General features: G+C 41.5%; 8 protein-coding genes across 8 annotated transcripts; 6 read left to right on the forward strand and 2 right to left on the reverse strand.

Moving 5' to 3' along the window:
* Positions 1–6,180: 6,180 nt before the first annotated feature.
* Positions 6,181–7,293, forward strand: K444DRAFT_717710 (alpha/beta-hydrolase). Its single transcript, XM_024888411.1, has 3 exons — positions 6,181–6,415; positions 6,626–6,630; positions 6,692–7,293. The coding sequence occupies exons 1-3, from the start codon at positions 6,196–6,198 to the stop codon at positions 7,055–7,057; spliced, it is 591 nt and encodes a 196-aa protein (XP_024739691.1). The 5' UTR covers positions 6,181–6,195; the 3' UTR covers positions 7,058–7,293.
* Positions 7,294–7,395: 102 nt separating this feature from the next.
* On the forward strand, positions 7,396–10,247 carry K444DRAFT_586124 (S-adenosyl-L-methionine-dependent methyltransferase; the record flags this gene model as incomplete). Its single annotated transcript, XM_024877961.1, has 6 exons — positions 7,396–8,057; positions 8,125–8,175; positions 9,167–9,300; positions 9,386–9,498; positions 9,557–9,973; positions 10,040–10,247. 6 exons carry the CDS (start codon positions 7,396–7,398, stop codon positions 10,103–10,105), a joined length of 1,443 nt encoding a protein of 480 aa, XP_024739692.1. The 3' UTR covers positions 10,106–10,247.
* A 906-nt stretch (positions 10,248–11,153) lies between these two features.
* K444DRAFT_525207 (putative MFS transporter) lies at positions 11,154–13,091 on the forward strand (the record flags this gene model as incomplete). Its single annotated transcript, XM_024874425.1, has 6 exons — positions 11,154–11,517; positions 11,567–11,676; positions 11,726–12,331; positions 12,379–12,711; positions 12,762–12,834; positions 12,904–13,091. 6 exons carry the CDS (start codon positions 11,154–11,156, stop codon positions 13,089–13,091), a joined length of 1,674 nt encoding a protein of 557 aa, XP_024739693.1.
* A 3,371-nt stretch (positions 13,092–16,462) lies between these two features.
* Positions 16,463–17,416, reverse strand: K444DRAFT_350029 (uncharacterized protein). Its single transcript, XM_024872095.1, has 2 exons — positions 16,814–17,416; positions 16,463–16,621 (listed from the first exon to the last, which is right to left on the reverse strand). The coding sequence occupies exon 1, from the start codon at positions 17,245–17,247 to the stop codon at positions 16,855–16,857; it is 393 nt and encodes a 130-aa protein (XP_024739694.1). The 5' UTR covers positions 17,248–17,416; the 3' UTR covers positions 16,463–16,621; positions 16,814–16,854.
* A 169-nt stretch (positions 17,417–17,585) lies between these two features.
* Positions 17,586–19,329, forward strand: K444DRAFT_641978 (general substrate transporter; the record flags this gene model as incomplete). Its single annotated transcript, XM_024884686.1, has 3 exons — positions 17,586–18,840; positions 18,905–19,246; positions 19,292–19,329. The coding sequence occupies 3 exons, from the start codon at positions 17,586–17,588 to the stop codon at positions 19,327–19,329; spliced, it is 1,635 nt and encodes a 544-aa protein (XP_024739695.1).
* A 139-nt stretch (positions 19,330–19,468) lies between these two features.
* On the forward strand, positions 19,469–19,786 carry K444DRAFT_610806 (uncharacterized protein). The gene has a single exon (XM_024879824.1). It carries the CDS (start codon positions 19,550–19,552, stop codon positions 19,778–19,780), a length of 231 nt encoding a protein of 76 aa, XP_024739696.1. The 5' UTR covers positions 19,469–19,549; the 3' UTR covers positions 19,781–19,786.
* A 589-nt stretch (positions 19,787–20,375) lies between these two features.
* On the forward strand, positions 20,376–21,730 carry K444DRAFT_717724 (metacaspase; the record flags this gene model as incomplete). The annotated part of the gene is made up of 3 exons (XM_024888412.1): positions 20,376–20,570; positions 20,623–21,261; positions 21,308–21,730. 3 exons carry the CDS (start codon positions 20,376–20,378, stop codon positions 21,410–21,412), a joined length of 939 nt encoding a protein of 312 aa, XP_024739697.1. The 3' UTR covers positions 21,413–21,730.
* Positions 21,731–22,490: 760 nt separating this feature from the next.
* Positions 22,491–23,519, reverse strand: K444DRAFT_350094 (uncharacterized protein). Its single transcript, XM_024872096.1, has one exon. It carries the CDS (start codon positions 23,281–23,283, stop codon positions 22,735–22,737), a length of 549 nt encoding a protein of 182 aa, XP_024739698.1. The 5' UTR covers positions 23,284–23,519; the 3' UTR covers positions 22,491–22,734.
* Between the last annotated feature and the right edge of the window lie 650 nt (positions 23,520–24,169).

Raw genomic sequence — 24,169 nt, forward strand, 5'->3', positions numbered from 1 at the left:
GTCTTATTTTAGGCTTTTTTATTTTCCTTTATTATATCTTTAAAAATATTAGCTTATTTGTCTTATTTATTTATTTCTAGTATTACTTTAATCTTAATAATTATAGCTTTAATTATAAGAAGTTTAAAGTAATTCTTCTTCTAATAACTAGGCTTTTTATATAAATAATAAATGTTATTATTAATACTTAAGATAGGCTTGAGAAATAGAATAAGTAAAATAGAAAACTTAAGAATAGGCTTAAGAATAAGTACTTAGTCTAATCCTAAAGAAGAGAAGATTTAAAAGAGTTTTAAAATTGTTTTAGTTTTAATATTAGAATTATAAACTAGTTTCTTATTATTTGCCTCGAGGGTAATTATTATAAACCTATAAAGGAAGCTTATGGATAAGGTATTTATAGGAGAACTATTTATTAAAAAAACTAAGCTAAGGAAAAAAGGAAATCTCGAACCGAGATTCCTTAAGTATTTATAGTTCTTCGCTTATAGCTCGGCCTAATAGGGCTTAGTATTCTAAATTTCCCAGAGTATAGCTTCCCTTAGCTTCATTATATATAACTATTATATAACCTTAGATACTAAATACCAGATACCAGACTCAGATACTAAATGCCAGATACCAGACTCAGATACCAGGCTAGGTAAAGCATGGAATTATAATATTACTTCCCTCCTTAGAAAAAGCTTATTCTTAAGCAGATAGGTATTATAGAATTATTATCCAAATTATTATAGTTCTCCGTTCCGTTCTTCTAGGCTCGTATCTAGTTAACTAGCTTCTTTAGTAGGCCTGGCTATTATTAATTAGCCAAGTAATAGTCTTATAGCTTATAGGAAAAGTATTTTAGATTAGAGGCCGGATACTAGTTAAGGTCTTTATTATATTTAATCTAACTCTATATAAGAGCTTTCCCTACTTTATTTTTAATACTAGAATATTTTATATTTCATATTCTTAATCTATTATTATTTGAATTAATAGAAGTAGTTTATTTTTCTAGTTAGGTAATAGATTATTAGTAGCCTTATATAAATAGTTAAAAGAAAAGATATTATAAATTTTAATACTTTCGGGTAATTTAATTTTATAAAAATTACTAACTTAATATAGAATTAAATAAAGCCTAGCTATTTAATAATCTAGCTTATAGCTAAAATATTATATCTTTTATTTCTTTATTAATATATATATCTTGTCTTTTATTTTAAATTTAATAAGGTAATATTTAGTATTAATATACTTTTCTATTTTCTTTTATATCTATTCTATATTTTTCTTATCTTTTTTATAGTATTTTCTATTTATCTAGTATTCTATTAAGCCTTTATTTTATTTAGCTTGTTTTGAGATATAGTTATTAGAATTAATTAATTAAAAGAGATTTATAAAAGTCTATTATTAAGAAGTTTATATAAAAAAGTAAGTTAAATATAATTAATTATTAATAAGTATTTATTCTAGTTATTTTAATAATATATAATATATAAATATAATTATTAATTAATATATTAGTTTATAATTTCTGTCTATTTATTAGTTTATAAGTAATATATTATTAATAGCTTTAGTTTTATATCTAGGATTTTATTAAACTTCTTCTAAAATACTAATATAAATTATAAACTATAATTAGAAATAATAGAGGCTAGAGAACTATAGTAATAATAAATAGTTTAGAGATATATCTTTATTATATTCTTTATTATAGTCGTTTTATAATAAGATATAGAAATGGCTTATTTACTTAATTAGTTAATTATAATATATATAGTATTATAGCCGGATTTCGAACTAGATATTAACTTAAAATCTATTATAATATATTATTATAAATAGTCCGGAACTAGTAAAAAGTAAAGTAAACTAGAAATTTTATTTCTTAAAATATTTGCCTATTTATATAATTAGTAATTATAGATATATTAAATAATATTATATTATATATTCTTCTAGTAATACTATAGCTATAGTAATTTATATATCTTATCTTTATTAGAATATATTATAGAGACTTAGTTATAAGCCTTATAAATTAAATCTATATATAACTATTTCTCTAATATTATAAATTATTTATAATAAAATAGTAATTTATTTTTTATAATAAAGTTAATATTATCCCGTTTAGTCTATTTATAAAAGGCTTATAAAGAGGAAGCTTTATAATTATCTTATAGGATTCGTTTAACTAAATTATTTATTTTATTAAGATTATTATTATTATTTTAGAAAGAGAAAAAATAATTAATTTTAATACTAAGATTCTAAAATACTTTTAAGTCGATTTAGTTTTAAGAAAGAAAGGCTTTAGTATAATATTCTTCTTTTATTTTATTTTATTAAATAATTTTATTATTTCGGTATATTAGAATATTAGCCTTTATATTCTATTTACCGGATCTATATTAAATAATAAAATAGTATTTAGCTAAGGCTTTAGTTTATCTAGCTTATTTATTTATAAGCTTTTTTATTATTATAAAGTACTTTAATAAATAGTAGTCTATATAGATCTGGATTTAATAAATAATTCTTTAAAGTTCCAGATATTATTAATCTAAAAACTATATAATAATAAATATTTCTTTATTATATATCTTATAATTATATTTTATAAGTATTATTATTTTTAAGAAAAATACTATAAAATACTATTTATTATTATATTATTAGAAAAGAATACTAGTAATAATACTATTCGAAATATTAGTCTTAATTATTAATTATTACTCTAGATTATAATAATAGAATAGAACTAATAATATAAAATAAACTTTAAGTTCTTTAAAAGTATTCTAATAAATCTTATTAAATAAAAAGAAAATATTTATATATATAAGATTTAATAAAGGCTTAGTAATCTTATTATAATTATAGATAAACCTTTTATAAAAATTATAGAACTTTAGAAAGGCTTATACTTTTTTTATAATCTAAAGAATTTCTTAATTCTTTATAATAATAACCTTTTTAGAGTTAATTTTAATACTATTTATAAAGATAATAAAGCTAAAGTATTTCATATATATAATATAGAATTTATACTTTTTAATATCTATTTATAAGCCTATATCCTGGAATTACTAAAGAATCTTTTTTATATAAAGTTTATATTCTAATTTATTATTAAAATAAATAAGAATATTATCTAGATAAGCTATATAAAAGTCATTTAAATAATTAAATAGAATATTATTTATATAATACTAGTAAGTAACTGGCCTATTAATTAATCTAAAGAATTAAACCTTATATTTATATATCCTATAATATATATAAAATATTATTAATTCTTTTAATTCGGAATCTATATAGATTTAGTAAAAAGCCTAATAAATATTAAGCTTTATAAAGATTTTGGCTTTACTAATTCTAGTTAAGGTTTTATTAATAAGAAAAAGAAAATAATAGTCTTTATAAGTAATCTAATTAGCTTCCGGTAATTAATATAGAACTATAGGCTCTCGTTAGACTTTTTATAAAAAGAATAAGAACTATAAATAGTAATTAACTAGAAGTAACAAAATCCTTATTAAGGTTTTCTAGAAAATATTTCTTTATAGCTTCTAATTCAGCTATTATTATCTTATATAAGGAATTATATTCTAGATATCTCTCTATTTTCTTTTTTAATTATATCTTATAATTATATAACTAATAAGGAAATAGAATATTAGAAACTTTTTTAAAAAAGATATTATTAAACTTAATATATTATTCGGGAATAATAGAATCTTTAATATTAGAATAAATTAATAGATCTTAGGAATAAGATCCTAGAAAAAGAATATAGTTATAATATATATAGGGTTATATATAACTTAAGAATATATAATAAACCTTAGATATTATAGGTATTAATTAGAGAGATTAATAGCTCTTTAATATTATAACTAATTACTATTTATATTATAAATATTAGAATTATAAATTACTAATTATATATATATATTATTAGGGCTTCTTATTTAGAAAAGGCTTCCCTGAACCTTATAAGAGAAATAGAGATTAGTTCTATACTAAATTTAATATTATAGTTTTATAACTCACTAATTTATTCTATTATCTTATTACTTACTAATAAATATCTTATAAATTTTAAAGCCTACTTTTTAAAGAATTTCTAATAATATCCTAAAACTAGTTATTTCCCGATATATTTTAATAATATATTTAGCTTTTAGATATTTAAATTAATATAAATAATAAAGTACTAAAGAAAAAGAATTAATTATATAAGAATTATTATATTTAAAGTATTTATTATAATAAAAAATCTATTAATTTCCTTATTTCTTTTTTTATTAATATAGAAATAAATAAAATAATTAGTTTCCTAAATAAATATATTTATATATTATTAACTAGCCTTTTTTATTTAATAATTATTTCGAGTTTTCTTTTTATAAAAGATATAACTCTAATAAACTTTTATTAATTTATAGTATTTAATTATAAAAGCAAGTTCCTAAATAAAGGCCTAGTTTTATAGATATTAAAATACTATATTAAGGCTAGAAATAACTATATTATTTCCGAGTTACTATTAATTTAAACTAGAAATAGCCTTAATTATAATAGTAATCTATTTAACTAATTAGAGATATATTATTATTATTATTATTAATAATAATAATTAAAATTAAAGAGATATAGAAATTAAATTAAGGAGATTTTAGACTTTTATAATATAATAATAAGTAATTTTTAGTAGTTATTACTATATAATTAAATACTAATAATTATATATAATAGCTAACTATTTCTTTCTTTTATTACTTATTATATTCATTACTAAACCTGTAATATTAATATATATAATAAGCTAAATATAATAGTAATATATAAATGGCTAATTTTATACTAAAATTTAATATATATTAAGTTATGAATATATAGTAATATTATATTACTAAACTTCTAAATAGTAGTATATTTCTATTCTTAATAACTTTTATAAATGGCATATTGGGCCAATACAAATTCGGCCTCGAATACTACTAAAGTTACTATAGCTTGAGTTAAGATCAGTGTGTCAAATGAATAGAGTAAAATAGAATAATGGCCGTTACTCATATTCTATTCAAGCATAAACCCCGTTACTTATATTTTATTCATATATTACTCAAGTTATTCATGAATATTCATGAATAACTTGAATAACACACGTGATTATTACACGTGATGGGGCTAGCCTAGTCAGGTAAGGCTCCCGGGGGGGGGCCGCACCTAGTGCCACCTCACTACCTAATCAGGTGGTAGTAGCACTTAGTAAGTAAATTGAACCTTAGTAATACTTCAAGTTCATTATTAAAGAAAATCAGTATTTAAGTGCCCTTATATAAGCCTGCTTAATAAGCACCTTAGTTCTTTTTTTAAAATTAAAATATATGTCAATTTATAATAATCCCGTGACTTACACGTGACTATTCATGGTTATTCATGTTATTCATGTTATTCATGAATAATTATTCTATTTTACTCAAGTTTTTTAAGCTGCTCGTTACTCATATTTTATTCAAGTTATTCATGAATATTCATGAATAACTTGAATAACTTGAATAATCCTTTGACACACTGGTTAAGATATTATATAAATAATGAGAACTGCAGGGAAGCTATTAAAGTGTTCTAAAACATGCTTTACTGCCTTACTTATCAATTCTTATCAGGGACAGTCCGACTGTCGATTCGAACATCCTGAGACAGTTCGGTTGTTCGAGGACAATCGAACTCAAGCCCTGGTGAACGAGAAGCACTGGGAAAGGGAAATGAAGGGGGTCGGCTTCAAAGAGGTTTTGTGGACGGACTGAAAGTCCCCAGAATCAAAGACTGTCCGCGTTATTGGCGCTTTTAAAACAGCGTCCGTTGCTGCAAAGAAGCCCGCCACAAAAATGTCCATGGAGACTGTTGTCTACAAGACTTTAGGCGACACCGACATACAAGCGGATGTTTACTACCCCATCGATCCACCAAAGACAAAATTGCCAGTCGGTAAGCATGCACACGGGTCGGCACTTTCTGCAAAATACTGATCGTCTCAAAGCTCTCATGATTCATGGTGGAAGCCACATCATCTTCTCCCGAAAAGATATCCGACCAACTCAGACACGTCTCTTGATTGAGAAGGGGTTTGTGCCTGTGAGCTTGGATCATAGACTTTGCCCAGAAGTCAAACTTGCCGAGGGAGGCATGGTAGATGTTTGTGATGCTCTGGAATGGGCTAGAACCAAGCTGCCACACATCAAACTTCAGAGCGACGTCCAGATTGATGGTGAGAGAGCTGTTGTTGTTGGGTGGTCATCGGGTGGGCAATTGGCAATGTCACTGGCATGGACTGCACCACAAAAAGTCTTGAGGCCACCTGAGGCAATTTTGGCTTTCTACTGTCCGACCAACTATGAAGACGAATGTGAGAAGGCCATCTTCTTGATTGAGTTTAGGGAAACTTTGCTAACTTGTCACTAGGGTGGAGACATCCCATTCAGCCAAACGGCGCAGAAGATTCGGGAGCCCAGTATGATGTATTGGAAGCGATTCAAGACAAGCCCGTAAGTTCCTAAATCCCCTGACCTAAAAAATCAAACAGATCACCAATTACGGAATTGTCGGTGCATGGGAGCCACTGTCTGACCCTCGTATACGCATCGATCCACGCTGCCGCATCGTCCTCCACATCAATTGGAAGGCTCAAATACTGCCCGTCATCATTGGTGGTCTCCCCAGCAAGAAGAAGAGCTCGGGATTGTCGGTGAAGAACTGGAATGCTCTTCCACAGCCTACCTTGGAGGAGATTATTCCCTGTAGTCCGCTCGCACAGATTGTCCGTGGGAATTATCAGACACCTACCTTCATGATTCACGGGACCAATGACGATTTGATTCCATGGGAACAATCACAAGGCACCTTTGATGCACTTCTGAGCGAGGGAGTCGAGGCTGGTCTGGTGCTGGTTGAAGGGGCACGACATTTTTGTGATCTCAGCAGCAACCCGGCATCAGAAGGATGGAAGGCAGTTCTCAAAGGATACGAATTTCTTAGTAACCACGTTTAAGGGTAGCTTATTTCATAGAGTAGACAGATTTCCTACATAGAAATTGAACTTCCTGATGTCAAAATTATTATAATTGAGATCGTGACCACCAATAAGTTGGGGGGCGGGGGGGCTTTGCTGTGAACCGACTTCCACATTTACTAGTGTCTAAGTATAGAAATCAACGCAATAACAGTAAGCCTGAGTCACGGTAAGATCCCCGATATTTCGTTCGGGAAACTCCCATCCGTTTCTCGGAAGCTCTCCGAGCTAGAAAATAGTATTTATGAGGGTTGGTAGCTGTTTACCTCTAGTTAGTATCCGTTCTCCTCAAACCTGTACAACATCACGCTTACACAATGGACTTCATATCGCAATTCACTGCTTCCTTTCTTTTCGTGATCCTGTCAATTCTTGCTGTTGGATCTTTGCCTCAGTTCCTAGCAAGACTTTTCCCCAGCAAACCAGCGTCGAAGAATCGAGAGTTGTCAACGAAGTCTGGCAATGCCGAACTATCCATTGCCTCGCTTTCCGACCAGATCTCTGAACTATCTTCGCAAATATCAGCATGTCTCTCAGAAGCTGGTCAATCCGAGCCAGATTTCAGCACCTCTGTAGCGAGTGTGCTGCTTACGACACCGGAATATGAATCATTGCGAGCTTCCCTGAATGACGCTGCCCTCGATCTGTTGCGTCTGGTCAATGGTCCGCGAAACACCTTGCGAACAATGTGCTTTTCACATTATGATCTCTCCTCTTTACAGATAGCACTTGAACGGGGCTTCTTCGTCCACGTTCCGTTGCCAAAAGAAATCCAAGGCAAAGAAGACGCCGGTATCCATATTGCAAGAATTGCAGAGAAGGCTAAGATGGATGTGGACCGAGCTGCTAGAGTACTTCGCTTGTTGGCCACTCATCGCATCTTTGAGGAAGTGGGTAGTGGGAGCGGAAGGTTCAGACACACGGCAATGTCTGCTCTGATGGCGAGAGACAAGGATTTTCATGCCATGGCTCATATGCAGTGAGTTTGTCCTGCGCGAGATCGGAAGCACGTCATGCAGCAAGCAATACTGATACCAACCTTCTAGAATGGACGAAATATTCAAAGCGGCTTCAGAGTTATCAACCCTGCTTGACCGGTCGCCTTATGTTTCGAAACGTCTCCGGGCAGTCGAATCGACAGTCGGTTTTAACCCGATTAGGTTCGATTCTGCGGCGCTTTCTAGCACTATCGCCACTTGGTGGGGGTTTGTATGGTCGCGCGATAAGCTTCGAAATTCCTTCTAAACTCGAAATCTGAACTAAAGATATATATAAGAACCAAAGACAGCTTTACTAATGCGATTATATATTTGACTAAAAACTATAACTTTACCGGTATACCTCCATATATTAAATCGAGAAGTATACTAGACTAATTAAGCCCCCTACCCCCTACCAAAATGGCCGCTCGCGTAATCGGCCCCCCCCTTCTGTGCCCTATACCTAGCCCGAAAATTATTATACGGACCGAAAATTTGAGATTCTGAAAGCGTATATATAGTTTCGCGATTCTAGAATAAAAAATTAGTTAAAATAGATTATAAAGGCGACTAAAAAGTAATACTTTTATATATACAGATTATACTAGTAGATAGTGCCCTGAGGGCAAGGGGTTTAGGATAGTAAGCGAGCCCTATAGCAGGCGCTATATCCCCTAACTTACCCCCTTTTTACGTCACTATAACTTTAGCAGAAGTAATCGTAGAAATAAAAGAACCTTAGATTCTGAAAAAGCAGAAGCTAATAGTGATTTCAATATATGGCTTCTACTTAATTATATTAAAGACTAGCTACTATAGGTAGCCGAGAAAAAATATTAGATTTGCATATATAGTACTAAGCGAGATGTGCCTATTAATCCCCCCGGTAAAATGTCCTTTCTATAGTAGTAGGGCCTATATAAAATTATAGTAGAAAGCACGTAAATAGTATATTGGCCCGATGCAAATTCGGCCTCAAACACTACTAAAGTCACTATATCTTGAGTCAAAATATTATATGAATAATAAGCACTGCGGGCGTGGCTGAAACACGCTTTACCGCTTTACTAATCGGGTTAAAACCGACTGTCGATTCGACTGTCCGGAGACATTTCGCTTATGTTTCGGACACCGAGAACTCTGCATTCCGTACCAGGTTTGGGGTCACTACGTATGCGTACTATGAGCAGAATCCTCTTAAGGGTGCTAGATTTGCTCAGTCCATGGACGCTTGGTCACGAAGTAAGTTTGGGATTTCAACAGTTGCCCTCCATGATCCTGCCATTCAATGAGTCAAAGAATGACAATGCTAACGATATTCCTGAAGTGAACGGACAGATTGCCGAACTGCACCGCAGTTTTCCTTGGGCTTCCTTGAAGAATGGAAAAATAGTGGATATCGGTGGTGGATCAGGTCACATATCAATCGGACTTGCTCGGGTATTTCCCCTACTATATTGCTTTTGCCCAAAATTGACAAAGACTTACAATTTTGCAGGAATTCCCAGACTTGCGCTTCATCGTACAAGATGTCTCGACAAAGATGCTATCCCAAGCACAAGAAGACATTGTCGCCAGCCTCGGAGGTCGCGTGACATTCCAGCAACACAGTTTCTTTGAACCTCAGCCCGTCCATGATGCCAATGCCTTTCTTCTCCGACAGTGCTTGCACAACTACAATAGCTCTGACTGCGTTGGTATCATCCGTGCGCTGGTTCCTGCGCTTGAGAAGTGTAATGCCGGTCCACCATTTCTGATCAATGATATTATTTTGCCAGAGAGTGGTTCAACGACTCGCTATGTCGATCACCATCTGCGTCAAGTCGATTTGACGATGATGGTTACTCTTGGTGCAAAGCAGAGAACTGCGAGAGAGTTTGAGAATCTATTGAAACAGGCAAACGAACGGTTCGAGGTATGTGTCTCCTGAATGAGTCCAACTAGTTATATGATGCGGATGCTGATTATGCTGGATTTGTAGGTGGTTCGCGTCGCCCAGAACCCACTGGGTGCAGGTCTACTTGAAAGCTATCTGAAGGTTGCTTGATACAATGTGGAGCTCCTCTAGAATTGTTGATGGGCGAGCAGAGCTTTTCGTACTTCGGATGCAGTCGAGTCAATCCAATTAAACTCATGCAGCAGAGCCTTAAGCACCTCGGATGCAGTCGAGTCATTTCAATCTAAATCATACATTCTTAAATTGCATGCATTCTAGCACCAAATTCTAAGTGAGGTCATAACGCAGGGAGCTAAGAAGACGAATTGATCCAAGATATGGAGGTACGGCAGATGTTTTGTGTCGAATCCCGATAACAGTAATACAAGTAGATTCAAAGATCTCAAAGACTCATCCGGTGCTTCGAAACCCTCTAGATTCCTCAAGAGCTCTGAACTACTTCATTACTACTTCATTACTGGCAAATCTATTCGCCAAGCCTCATCGAGAATTCTCCGATGCAAGGGCGGTCGACGACCCAATCAACAACCTTAGACTTAAGGAATTCCACTACTCCGTGTGAAGCCTTCTCTTGGCAGAAGAGATAGCCCTGATAGGCAACACGAGCCCTTCCAAGAAGTGAACAGGCCATGCGGACCCCTAACTGTGCACGGTTGCAACCACAAAGATCTGCATCCCTCTCACGTTGGACCACACGGATCACCCGACGGTCTTCTCGGCATCGGTATCGCGATACCGTGTATCTGACGATGCCTAATTGAGCTCGCCGTGCTCTTCATCCTCGCCGAATACGGTTAGTCTCGGTACTTTAGCGACGCTGACCAGTACCGACATCTTGCTCGGGTGCTCGGCCGAGGACCGAAACCAACACTTATTACCGTATAGATCTCGCTCCAACTCCTAGCCATTGAAATCTGCAGAAAGTGGGCATTGGGCGGAATGTGACAGTAGCTGTAACAAGGAGTCATAAAGTTTCTTTATGAGTCAAAGGGATCGGCTTTCGGAGATAGGACCGAGCGGGCCAATGCGAGGAGGACTTAGAAGGGCTCGTTGAGCCTCGTCTTCTTCAACTTTCTTCATGCAATTCTCAAAAAAATACTATCTTCTATCTTTAGAAAATAAAGATCTCGCCGCAGTCATGTCAATCATTCGCGATGCGCCCTTGGGCCAGATCTGTCGGTTGATTCTGGGACCTGAGTCATTTCCTTACCCTGATGAGAAGGAAGGATTTCAATTGAAACTTCCTGAAGTCAAATCTGAGCCTGTAGCGGAGCAAACAACTGAAGCGCAAGAGAATGGATCAGTGGAGAAGAATGAGGGGACGGACGAGGCAGAGTCGTCTAATGCGGATGTGGAGAAAGGACCGGGTCCTGGGCCTTCACCAAATGATGGGTATCAGACTGTGGGCTGGTATGACGACAAGGACCCTGAGAATCCGCTGAATTGGTCCACCGGAAAGAAAACTTTCACATATTTTCAGATCTGTCTGCTTACGTTTTCTGGTATGTTTTTTGGTTGAGATTGGCAGACCTCGAGTAACAATGGTTGTAGTATATTCTGGTTCGGCCATCATTACGCCAGCAGAGCCGGTTTTCATCGAGATATTTGGTGTCAGCGCTGAAGTTTCGTCTTTGGTGTTGTCGATGTATGTTTTGGGATATGTAGGTTGCCATGATCCTTGCGCAGGGAAAAATAACTCACAATTCCTAGGGAGTCGGGCCTTTATTTTTCAGTCCACTGTCGGAAATGCCACGGATGGGAAGGAGTATTCCATATTTTGCATCTTTGACACTTTTCATCATCATCACCGCTGTAACAAGCCGAGTTTCGAACTTCCCCGGGCTGGTTGTTCTCCGTTTTATCCAGGGAGTTCTTGGTGGTCCTGTCCTGGCGACTGGCGGAGCTTCTGCAGGCGATATCCTGTCATTCCCCAAGATCCCATATGGTCTAGCATTTTGGGGTGTTGCTGCTTTGGCAGGTCCAGCTCTTGGTCCATTGCTGTCTGGATTCTCTGTGCCGTTGAGCTCTTGGAGATGGTCTATGTATGAGCTACTCATCATGTGTGGATTCTGCTGGCTTCTCCTATTCTGCTTCTTGCCCGAGACGAATGCAGATACCATTCTTCTGAAGCGCGCCAAACGCCTGCGGAAATCAACTGGCAACGAGAATATCAGGTCTGACTCGGAAATTAAGCAGGGAAATCTACATTTCCTGAAGCTGCTTGGTACATATTTGACTACGCCGTTCTTGGTGACAATCCAGGATCCTTCGATTGCTTTCATCAATGTCTATACTGGTCTCATTTATGGCATCTTTGTGAGTTGCATAATCTGTGCTATGGCTATGTTGCTAATGACATCTAGTACTCGTTCTTCGAATCCTTCCCACTTGTCTACAGAGGTATCTATGGTTATTCTATTGGAATCATGGGTGTTGTATTCCTCTGCATTATTGTGGCCTGCTTCTTTGGTGTGACCACATACCTTGCCACCATCTATTTCCACTATGAACCATATACCATGAAGAGCCTGATGGCAGGTGGCATTGGATCTGTGGAGCATCGACTCCTACCTGGTGTGATTGCTGCTTTTATCGCTCCAGGTGGAATTTTCATCTTTGCCTGGTGCGCGAGGGCAGATATCACTTGGGTTGCGCCTACGATTGGGATTGTTCTTTACATGGCATGTGTTTTCAATGTAAGTTGGCCATCTCCAAGTTGATGCCTGCAGATAGTAAGGCTCGTTAGATTACCATGGCTGTGTTTATCTATCTACCAATGAGTTATCCAAGATATGCTGCAAGTCTCTTTGCTGCCAACTGTAAGTAGCTACCTCTTTCTGGTGCAGTTGACATGTCAAAGCACATTTTTGCTAATTGTATTATGATAGCCTTCTTGCGCAGTGCTGTGGCTTGTGGATCTATCCACTTCGCGCAGCCTCTGTTCGGTAATCTCGGTATTGGAAAGGGATGTAGTCTTCTCGGAGGTCTGATGTTTGCTTGCTTCTTTGGCATTTTCACGCTCTGGAAGTATGGTGAACAATTGAGAGCCAGGAGCAAGTTCGCTCAGGTGTACTGAACGGCCGGAGACAGTATGGTTGAAGGTGGATAGAATCTTGTAGTGTGGAAAGTGAGTGGGGTGCTTGGGTTCTGAGAGGTTGGTGTTTAATTCTGTATTGGGCTGGGGCGGTGCTTAATTCGCTTCAGGGTCCATCTCCGCATCGATGGTGTTCATCTGGGCGGACGTGGGGTTTACTGCTTTTCCGTGCGCGTACGGCTTCTATTCTTATCTTTTGATGGATGAAAGCTATGCGTTGCTTCATCCAGTGAAGTTTATAGTCATTGGCTCTTTGAAGATTTGATTTGTTGTTAGTTAAATGGGTTTAACCAATAGGCATGTGTACTGCTAGTACAGGATCACAAGAAGATCTAGAGGAGCTCAAGCAGTACATCTATAGCCGACGTGTCTGCTTGCAATCAAGCTGACTCGACGACTTTGTCCACAGAAGTTCTGCAGTCTGTTACCAAGCAAAGCGCTCGATTGCATCCCAGAACAAGTGCACACGCTTTACAGCCCAATGTCACGATACCGAGCTTGAAGCTTGACAGCTTAATGAGCGTATAGCCCTGCTCGAAGTGAGCATCTCAAGCCCCACGTTTGGTCATCCACATGGTGATTGAATCCCTTAATGTTCGCCAGAATCTGGGCACCGAAGGCGCATCTGAGTACCATTGGTACTTTGGAGAGAACTTCACTTCCCAGGAGCAGAAAGGTTGGTGTTTCATGGGCCCATTCAAGGAAGCCCAGGTATGGAACAATGCCGACCACTGTGCCTCAAGTGTTCTGCTCTTTTGTGTCCCTGCAGGTCTTCGTAGCTTCGACTTGAGGGAGGCTTTCCGGGGATTGTGCATGGCCACCTTAAACAATGTCAGTTCACACATCTCCCATTACACAACTCAGAGAACTTCCAAGTAGATAGCCAAGAGGCATATTATTGATCATTTATCCTTCTAGTTGGGGCAAATTATAAGCCCTAACAATTGGGGCAGATTCTATACCTAAATAATTAGGGCAGGTTATTAACCCTAATAATTAGGGCAGACTTTTGAGCCCAAATAATTGGGGCAGGTTATATGCCCTAATAATTAGGGCAGACTTTTGAGCCCAAATAATTGGGGCAGATTCTATACCCTAATAATTGGGGCAAATTATGAGCCCAAATAAATGGTGTAGGATTTTGGTGCGGTTCCTTACGCAATTCCTTAGCCAAGGAGGTGCCCTAACGGGGCGGGGAGAGTACGTAAGGAACTGGCACCATAAGGGGGTGAGCTGACTAATCTCGCATGCCTGTGCGGTGGTGGTGAGAAACGGATGCGCCACCATTTCTCGATGGCTTCCCACCTGAGACAACCAACATGCATGGGTTTCTTCCACACACCTCTCACGGCGCTGCGATTCGTCGCAAGCGCCATGATTTTGCGGGGTAAAAACGCGTGACGACAATCTTCACTTTGCGCTTGCAGTGCGCACCCCTGTCTCCTCTTCTCCCCAGTCTCACTAGTCGCCGTTGAAGAGAAGATTTGCTTTTTTTTTGGGGGGGAGTTTGGAGCAGGAAGTGGCACCACGGAGTCCTGCTCTGAGAAATCCCCAAGATCAGAACACAGTTTGCTAGCTCCGGGCGAGCTCAGACGAAATGCGTAGCGTGCTGCACTCTAGCCAGGCCTTGTACCCTGTACTTTTCCATACTTTGGCCGGTGGGTCGCGGTAGGGCGCGGGAGTTCGCTAGCACTGAATGGCTAATGGATCCTCAAGTGGAGTAGCGCGTACTGTATTTTGATGTCGTTGGACGGCGAGGAGAGGAGGAGGTGGTCTGTATGATGTCACAAGTTGATTTTGGGAGCCATGTGATCGATAAGAACCTCTGGTATCGTGAGCAGGGTTCTAGAACGGTGGGAAGCGGACTTTGAAGGATTTCGCGGTGAGCATCGGTTGCTCAGCTGACTGTGAGAGTGGGTGACTGGATCTGGTGAGATGTGGGGTTTTGGCGGTATCCTCGCGATGTCCTCGGTGTCGGAAAAATCTGACATTGGGTCAGAATCAAGGCGTGTAGCTTTGAGAGGAGATACTTCTGAAGCTTTTGGAATTTGTGAGATGAGTTGACATGTTTGGAAGACATCTATCAGATGTTTATGTCTTGGAGATGCACTTTTGGAGAAGCCTGAATACCTTGTGCTCGGTAATAGATCTCACATATCCAGGGATTTGGATCCAGTTTGCTTCATCCTAAATCAGCGCATCGGAACTCCAATTACGAGACGATGTCGGATCTTTTTTTCGTACTCTTCCTTGTAGCTCCAATTCCATGCTGTGCCCATCGGACTCGTTGTAACCACTCGCACTGCACGTGTACAACCAAGTTTATGTTTCCTGTATGCAACATTGGCTTACGGCGGGAAGCAGCGGCACGCTCCCAACCAACATTATTGGATCACCAAACAGGACCTCGGAGAGTCAAAGTCGGACGGCCATAGGCTTTCTGCATTGGATAGCACGGCATCTCGGCGAAGTTGCAGCCACATACGAAGTATGTCCTCCGTTTGGGAACATGTAACGGTCTTTTCTCGGTCCTCTTTTTCAATCTTAACAATACAAAAGTTTTCACAATGGAACTAAATGTCAGCTCATCATGGAGTCATACTCCGGAGTCCTCATGGACAAAGAATTTTCCACATCGCGTCCCCATCTCGGAAGATTTTCTCCTGTGGTGATATGCAAAAGGCTAGACGCGGCTAGACTTTCCAATTTCCATGCTCGACCAGTTATTCGCCAGTTTCAATATGGCGTTTAATTTCCAGCTGTGCAACCCGTAATGCTGAAACCATTGAAACGGTGATTAATTGGTTTTGAATTCAGTGATCGAAGAGTTCTGGAATCGAGGCTAAACCGGTGGCAGCCTTCCGAAAAATTGATGCTGCAAGAGCGGGCTGAAGATTGCCCTAAGTGAATGGTCCAGGTGATCAATGGTTGCGATTCTCGAGCGACAACCGGATCCGTCCCGTTCACATGTGCTGTAAGCAGTTGTAGAAGGCTTCGGCCAATGATGCAAAAAAAAAAGGGGGTTCTAACGGCTCTACAGCTGCACTCGACTCCATATTCTCGGAGCCTCTTCGGTGGGAGCCCATTGACGTGGAGAGTGGAGTGGTCCAGAGAAGTAGACACGGCGAGATATCCGAGAAGGCTGCAAGCCATATGTATCTTCTAGATCTTGAATCCGGGATTGCTAATCGGTCAAATCATGATACAAAATCTGCTATTGGAGGAAAGTTAATGTTTCTTGCATGTTGCTGTTGCGTTCTTAGAAGGTGGGCTTCAAGTCTAAGTTCTATTTCGGGCAAGCGTTCCCTCAAGGAGAGCTTCAACTCGAAAGTCAGCCTTGCCGAGGAACCCGAAGATCGAGCAGTGACTACAGTAAACCAGAGTGGGACGATGTATTGGTCACTGAATGAGTGCGAAGCTTTGGGGACATTGAGGAGAGCAGGTGCTTGTGGCCTGTCCACCCCTCATTGAGCAGCGTTTGTTGAGTGCAGAAACCAACGTTACTGGAGTTGCTAATCCAAAATATCAGCTCTGCCAAACATGCATATCGATGGTACAGCGGGAGGAGGAGGAGGAAACGGAGCGCTCAGCGCAACGTGAAGCGTTCCAGCTGCAGAGGAGGTACGAAGTAAACAGAGGTTAGAGAGTGTCTGCCTGCACCTGGCTCTGTCCTCTCCTTTCCATACAATACAGGAATCCCGTACCATTTTGATGAGCGGCGATGGATGGATTGATGGTTCCATGGTCACGCCTCCGCCTGCGACTGCCCCGGACTGGCTGGCGTGCTCCCCATGTCGAATAATCGGTCCGAGTCCTGGGCAGGGGATTCGGACAGGGGAGGCCTCCTAGCGCAAAGCGGGGAGAATTTAGTGTTTGGACGGGCGTGCTGCAGGCGCTGTGGGCGCTGTGGGGCGTCTGCACGGGCCAGGAAAGAGCTTGGAGGAGCTGCGAAGAGCTGCGAAGAGCTGGGGTAGTGGAAGGGAGAGCATCGTGATTTGCGAATTTTGTAAGATGCACCCCAAAGGTGAGGTGAAAGGGGTGGACGAGACGGAGCGCTCAAGGGAACCATGCTGCGTCCCCATGGCACGGCAGAACAATACAACACAACACAACACAACACAACCAAACGTGGGCCCATTCACCAGTGCGTCGAAACTGAACCGATCCGTCCTCACGAGACACGGCTGCAGTGGCCCTGATTGGCACCCAAAATATTCACTTGAAATAATCTTGCCTTCCCGTGGGAGTACAAGTAGCCTCACCTGCCCGCGTGTTCTGAACGCGACTTCGATCTGAACTTGAGCGTCCTCTCCCATGCACCTTCCCTTCCCACAAACAAACCCAACCTCGATCTGTTGGCCTCGACATCTCCTCGGCGTCGTCAACTACTACAACACTACCACCTATATTCTTGCTTCCAAACATCCCTTCAAACATCCCTACTAGATACCCGTGCAATTGCACACGCTCTCCATAATGGCAGGCCATAATCTTGTCGCAACCTCTGACGTGAACCGGATTGAGGCCCCGGTGACGGTCAAGGCGTACCTCATGTGCGCCTTTGCCTCGTTTGGTGGTATCTTCTTTGGCTACGACTCTGGATATATTTCCGGAGTCATGGGCATGGAGTACTTCATCCACCTCTACCAAGGCCTTCCGTACCTCCCTCCCAACCCTACCGACGCACAAAAGAACGCTTTCACCCTCCCGGATTGGAAGAAGTCCCTCATTACGTCGATTCTCTCTGCTGGTACATTCTTCGGTGCCATCATCGCTGGCGATCTCGCTGACTGGTTCGGTCGACGAACCACCATCATTGCGGGGTGCTTCATCTTCATCGTCGGTGTCATCCTCCAAACCGCCTCCTCTAGTCTTGGTCTCTTGGTTGCTGGTCGTCTGATTGCAGGTTTTGGTGTCGGATTCGTCTCCGCCATCATTATTCTGTACATGTCTGAGATCGCACCAAAGAAGGTTCGTGGGGCTCTTGTGTCCGGATACCAATTTTGCATCACCCTCGGCATTTTACTGGCTTCTTGCGTCGATTATGGCACCCAAAACCGCCGCAATACTGGCTCTTATCGCATTCCCATTGCTATCCAAATGCTCTGGGCCTTGATCCTTGGTATTGGTCTCTTCCTTCTTCCCGAGTCCCCTCGTTACTTCGTCAGGAAGGGCAATCTCGAGAAGGCTACCCATGTTTTGACCCGTCTTCGTGGTGAACCTGAAGGCTCCGAATATATCCAGCAAGAACTTGCCGAAATCGTCGCCAACCACGAGTATGAAATGTCTGTTATTCCACAAGGCGGCTATTTCAAGACTTGGGCCAGTTGCTTTACCGGTGGTTTGCGGAATCCATCTTCCAACTTGCGCCGAACTATCTTGGGTACATCTCTCCAGATGATGCAGCAATGGACCGGGATCAATTTCATCTTCTATTTCGGCACCACTTTCTTCCAGGAGCTGAAGACCATCCAGAACCCTTTCTTGATCAGTCTGGTAACGACCCTCGTCAATGTCTGCTCGACTCCGATCTCCTTCTACATCATTGAGAAGTATGGCCGTCGTTCGATCCTGATTTGGGGTGCTTTGGGTATGGTGATCTGCGAGTTCATCGTCGGCATTGTCGGTGTTACCAAAGGCCGTATCTCTGAGAATGACCCAGCCGCCGTCCGAGCCCAGATCGCCTTCATCTGTTTCTACATCTTCTTCTTCGCTACCACTTGGGGTCCTGGTGAGTCATTCCGTTGATGAGTGCTCTCTGCTACTGATCCCTTTCTAACCTCTCTCTCTCACAGGTGCCTGGGTCGTCATCGGAGAAATTTTCCCGCTTCCCATCCGTTCCCGTGGTGTTGCGCTCTCCACTGCTAGCAATTGGTTCTGGAACTGCATTATCGCTGTCATCACCCCATACATGGTCGGCACCGAGCCGAAGGATGCCAACCTGGGATCACGCGTATTCTTTGTCTGGGGATCTCTCTGTGCTCTGTGCTTCCTCTACGCATACATCCTCATTCCTGAGACCAAGGGCCTGTCCCTTGAGCAGGTTGATCGTATGCTCGAAGAGACCACTCCTCGCACCTCCGCCAAGTGGGTCCCACACAGCACATTCGCTGCCGATATGGGTATGACAGACAAGGGTGCACTTGCTCCGGACGTTGTTGAGAAGGTTGTCCATCCTACAGCCGAGGCAACTGGACACACTGAGACAAGCCCTGCCTAAATCCTCGACTTGGATTCTGCAGTCGGAAGTCTAGCCGTACATTTGTAATTTCTTTCTGATTTCCCCACTGGAGCTGAGGATGGAGATAATGTGGATGGAATAGCTTGCTCGCATGGCAGCCCAGGGGGACTGAATACGTGCGCTGGAACGATGCGTCGCTGATAGCGGAGGGTGATACCATGATGAGAATGCGCATAGGAGACTGAGATAGCTTAGTTCAATGGCACCACTGTTCTTTAAATTCTTTGGCGCCTCTCGACTTGAGTTGGTTTCTGTTCTTGCTTTCATTGCACTTGCAACACTGAGGTGTTATGAGGAGCAAGAACAGAAGAGTGACGCGGAAGTTTCAAAATCATTCAATGCTAAACCATCCCTTTTCCGTGCAAGCGCCGGCATCCCTGCATCCGGTAGTCACGTGCAAGCCACCTTTTTCCCCCACATGGGCAGTTAAATTCTGTTGAATTTCGTGTTTATCTGAAGATTTTCTATTTATTTTAATGTGAAAGGGTATAAACCTCCACGCATTCCTCCGAGGTGTCCTTGTTATATCTCATTCTTGCCGAGATATCCGTCGGAAAATATACTTTTCAGGTTAGGCTTGAGCTGACATACGGAGTTCGCGGCCATAAGTCTTGCAACTGGCAGGGATGAGTGCCAAGCTTCTGGACGCCACATGCAGGCGGCCTAGCAACGAACATTACGGGCTCGATAGCCCGTAGTAATAGTAGGTTTAGCGATGCTTATAGGGCCTATGCGCTATATTTTGGCCCCGGAACGCCTGCAAGGCCCTGTAGTTACAGCGCTTCCTGGTTGCCGTGCAACGGCCCGCCACTCAAGCGAGAAGTGACGCCGACCCTGGTAGCTGCAAGACTGACGGCCGCGACCTCCGTACAGGTTTCATGCATAATAAGCCGCAACTTCTGCCCAGCTCAGCTCAACTCTACGATAGAAGATCCCCATCTCACTTGCCCCTGCCATCATTCAATTGATCACTTCCCTAAACTTCCCAATTCCCCAAAGTTCGAAGTCTTTTTTCTCTCTCAACCATGTCACGAAAGAAGTCTCTCCTCATCGGCATTAACTACACCGGAAGCCAGAATGAACTCAGGGGCTGTCATCAAGACGTCGAGAATGTCGCCGAATTCCTGAGTTATAGAGGCTATTCCGACGATCCGCGTGCCCAAGTCATTCTTCGAGACGATGCTCGAGGGCAATACTACCCAAACGGTCACAACATTCTCGTACTTCCCCCGTCCCCCATTCTCACTCCAACCTCAAACTAATGATTCCTAGGCCGCAATTGATTGGCTAGTCTGTGAACCAGGAACCTGTAACTTCTTCCACTATTCCGGACACGGCGGTCAAGTGCGAGATCCCACCGGGAATCATCCATCCGGAATCCTCGATACAATTTGTCCCGTGGACTTCCAGGAAAATGGTCAAATCAACAGCGATATTCTACACGAGCATTTGGTCTCTCGGCTTCCACCAAACAGTACCCTCTTCGTGATCCTCGACTGCTGCCACTCTGGTTCGGCCCTCGAACTTCCCTTTGTCTACCGGTCGGATGATGAAGGGAACGTGAATCTCATGGACAACTTGAAAGAAGGGATGCACCTATTCGGTGAAGCTAACGATCTGTTCCGAGGTGGATTTTCCTTCCAAAAGCTTGGAGAAGCGGAAGATTTGTACGCGGGTGCCACCAACTTTTTCCGGTCTTTCAAACATATGGGGGAATCTCAACCACCTGGACTTGGGGAGGATAGCAACTATGCTGAGTATGAGAGGGAGCATAAGATGGTCTCTATGTTCTCTGGTTGCCGTGATGACCAAACGAGCGCGGATGCTAATATTGGGGGTATGAGTGAGGGCGCTATGTCCTGGGCGTTCCTGGAGACAATGAAGCGGATTCCGAATCCGACTTATCTGCAGGTAAGTCTTTCTCCCGTTTTGGAGACTCCCTATTAAGTTTGTGCAGGCTTTGACCGATACGAGGTATTGCTTGAAGCAATCCAATTACACTCAGGTTCCGCAGCTGTCTATTGGATTGCAGATGGACTTAGAACGACCGCTTGTATTGTGAGTGTGCTTGGCAAGAAGAGTAACAAATCATGATGCATGGGTAATTTATATGAGCGCACCAACAAGAAAAGTCTAGCAATTTCAAAAATTTGTTATTCAGAGGCAGTCAGAATAGATTTCGTTACTTTCCACGACCCTCATCTCAAATATTGCTGATTCCAGTCAGTTCCGGGAAGGCAACTTACCCAACCTCGCGGTGGACATAAAAGATACACAAATTTTAAGGTTGGACAGTGATTTGGACTTTGAGAGGAGGGGACGTGAATATTCGACAGCTTTCGAGATTTTCAAAATGTTGTGCAATGTAGGAGAGCTCCTAAGAACATTAGGAAGGGGAGTGGCGAAATTGTCCCACTACACTTGGTACATTTAGTCACCCTTATTATGTCCACCGCGAGCCAGCTCTTTGTTGGTCCAATGAACATGGCTGAAGGAATGGCAAGCGCCAGGTATCTCGAAATGATACTTTTTTTATTGTCGTCTCAATTTTATTGACATTCTATGCATCCTACCCCAGCTGCCTGCTTCTCTTCAATATTTATGTGCTACTCTTGGGCCAAAAATATGTCGAGCGTCCTTGAAGTCCACCCATCCAAGCAATCAGGACTAAGAGTGAAGATGTCGGAGCTGATTCGACGGATGGTAGAGATGGGATGATGGCCTAAACTGTAGAGAATGGAGTTCGACGATTGGAAGGTGAAGTGGTGGTTTGATGGACTGTTTATTGACCAGAGTCTCGGGAGGTGATCGCCATTGTTTTAACCTAAAAACTTTCTTTAGAAACAAGCTTCGATCAGAAAGACCATCCATACAACCACGTATTGATTCTTTCATCCGAAATAATGCTGTTCGTTAAGATCAAAAGCATTATGACCTTGGTCCCTAGACCAAGTCCCCGATCCAGACCCCAATAGTTGGTCCGCTAGTACCTCCTGCCCAGTTTGGAGTTCCAAAGGGAGCCGTTCCCATTTGCAAACGCAAAATTATCAATCAACCCCATCGATTGATTGTGAGCTATCGGCTGCCTTGGTCCGGACGCATCGATGTCAAAAGGGCCGTCTTCACTCATTTGCTGTCTGGCTACCTCTCCCAGCCAGAGGCTCGCTTGTTGATCACTTGTTCATAAAACATGAGTCCCTGCTTAGCCTCACTGCTTCTCCTTCCCAGATTTCTCATCATTGGTAGACCTTTTCGTAGGCCTTTCAACCCAGCTGCAGCAATTTTATCATCCTTTCCATTTGCCTCCCGTGCATGCTGTCCCATAGCGAGACCAGATTCACGGATAGCCAAATTCCACAACGAACCTAGCATATCTAGCTCGTCCTAGCCTTTGCAGATTGGTGAGATGCTTACGGTTGCCGAGTGCTGGCAGCAAGGGATTGGCCTGGGGGGCAGGGAGGTCGCAAGTCGGAAATGGAGGGCGTGATAGGCTATGTGGAGAACACCGTTCCATATCGTAAACCGAGTGCCATCTTTCGGCGCTTGAATTATCGAAGAGAGTTCCTTTGTACCAGTCCTCAAGCTCTGCAGTGCTGGCTTCGATACCGTCATTATATTTGAGGTAATTGCTGGGGAAGGTTGTCGTAGATCTAACCATTCTGAAACGACCAGACATAATCGGCGGAGATCGATGAATAGTTGAACGTTTTGAGGGGAAGAAAGATTCCCGGGCTCATCTGGCTGGAAGTCCGATTCCGTGAGAGGAGCGACGTCGCAATCACCCAAATGGCTGGTGTGGTGCTTATTAGCAGAGTTATTGCAGGCAAACTTGGATAGATAAGAAACAAGAGACAGAGGTGACCGCTTATCAGAGTATTGCCGTGATATGGGGCTGGCCCATTTCAACATATCTGTCCGCCTAGCGCTCCACATGAGAGAAGCATGGAAACCCCTATACCCAGCTCGCTTGAACTCAGTTCACCCTTATTCCAACTGAGGCTTACCCCTATTTTTGCTCATCTCAAATAACTTTTAAGCAGCTGCTAAGAGGCCAGTCAAAATAAAACAGCGTTGCCATGCTCAAAAAATGACAAGGGAGAAGCAAAAACAATATTCTCCTTTGAGGAGAATCCAAAAGTACAAATGCTATGCGCAAGATGCACATATTTGTTCCGGGAATGGCTAGACGCTTGATGTGTCGAGCGAAGCTTTTTCTAAAGCTATATGTTTATAGCCTCGAGTTGAAGAACTCGTAAATGGTAAGCAAGTACTCATTCTCCTTACACAGCGACCCCCTATGCAACCATGCTTCTGACCCCCTTAAAATCACAAGCAAATGCTCCAATATCTCCTTAACACCGGTTTCCAATGCAAAGTGTGCCACGTCAATCAATCATTCATTAGTTCATTCATCATCGCTGTGCTCAAAGTAATGACTCCTCAAAGCTGTCCCGCTCTTCTTCGCAGCGCTTCTTCTGGGGGTCTTGCGTGGGGTGTCGCTGGTCTTCGCAGGCATCGCGACTCTCCTGCCAGCTCCTCGTTTTGTGCCTCTCTTTGGAGGTTCTTCGACTTCGGAAGAAGAGTCACCGATCTCATTTTCAGACAGAGAGGACTCATCGCCGCCTTCTGTCGAGTCTTGGACCGCTGCTTTTCGCTTTCCTGCACTCTTCGAAGCTGGGGTCTTTTGTTTTGCAAGAGCTCGCTTCGCTGGTGGTTTGGCCTTGGTTGCAGCTGCCTTGTTGGTAGATCCAGCAGGTCGGCCGCGTTTCTTCGGTGCTGGAGCATATGCGCCTTCACCTGAGTCCACATTTTGCATCTC

This window comes from Hyaloscypha bicolor (genome assembly GCF_002865645.1).
Source record: "Hyaloscypha bicolor E unplaced genomic scaffold K444scaffold_53, whole genome shotgun sequence".
Lineage (NCBI taxonomy): Eukaryota > Fungi > Ascomycota > Leotiomycetes > Helotiales > Hyaloscyphaceae > Hyaloscypha > Hyaloscypha bicolor.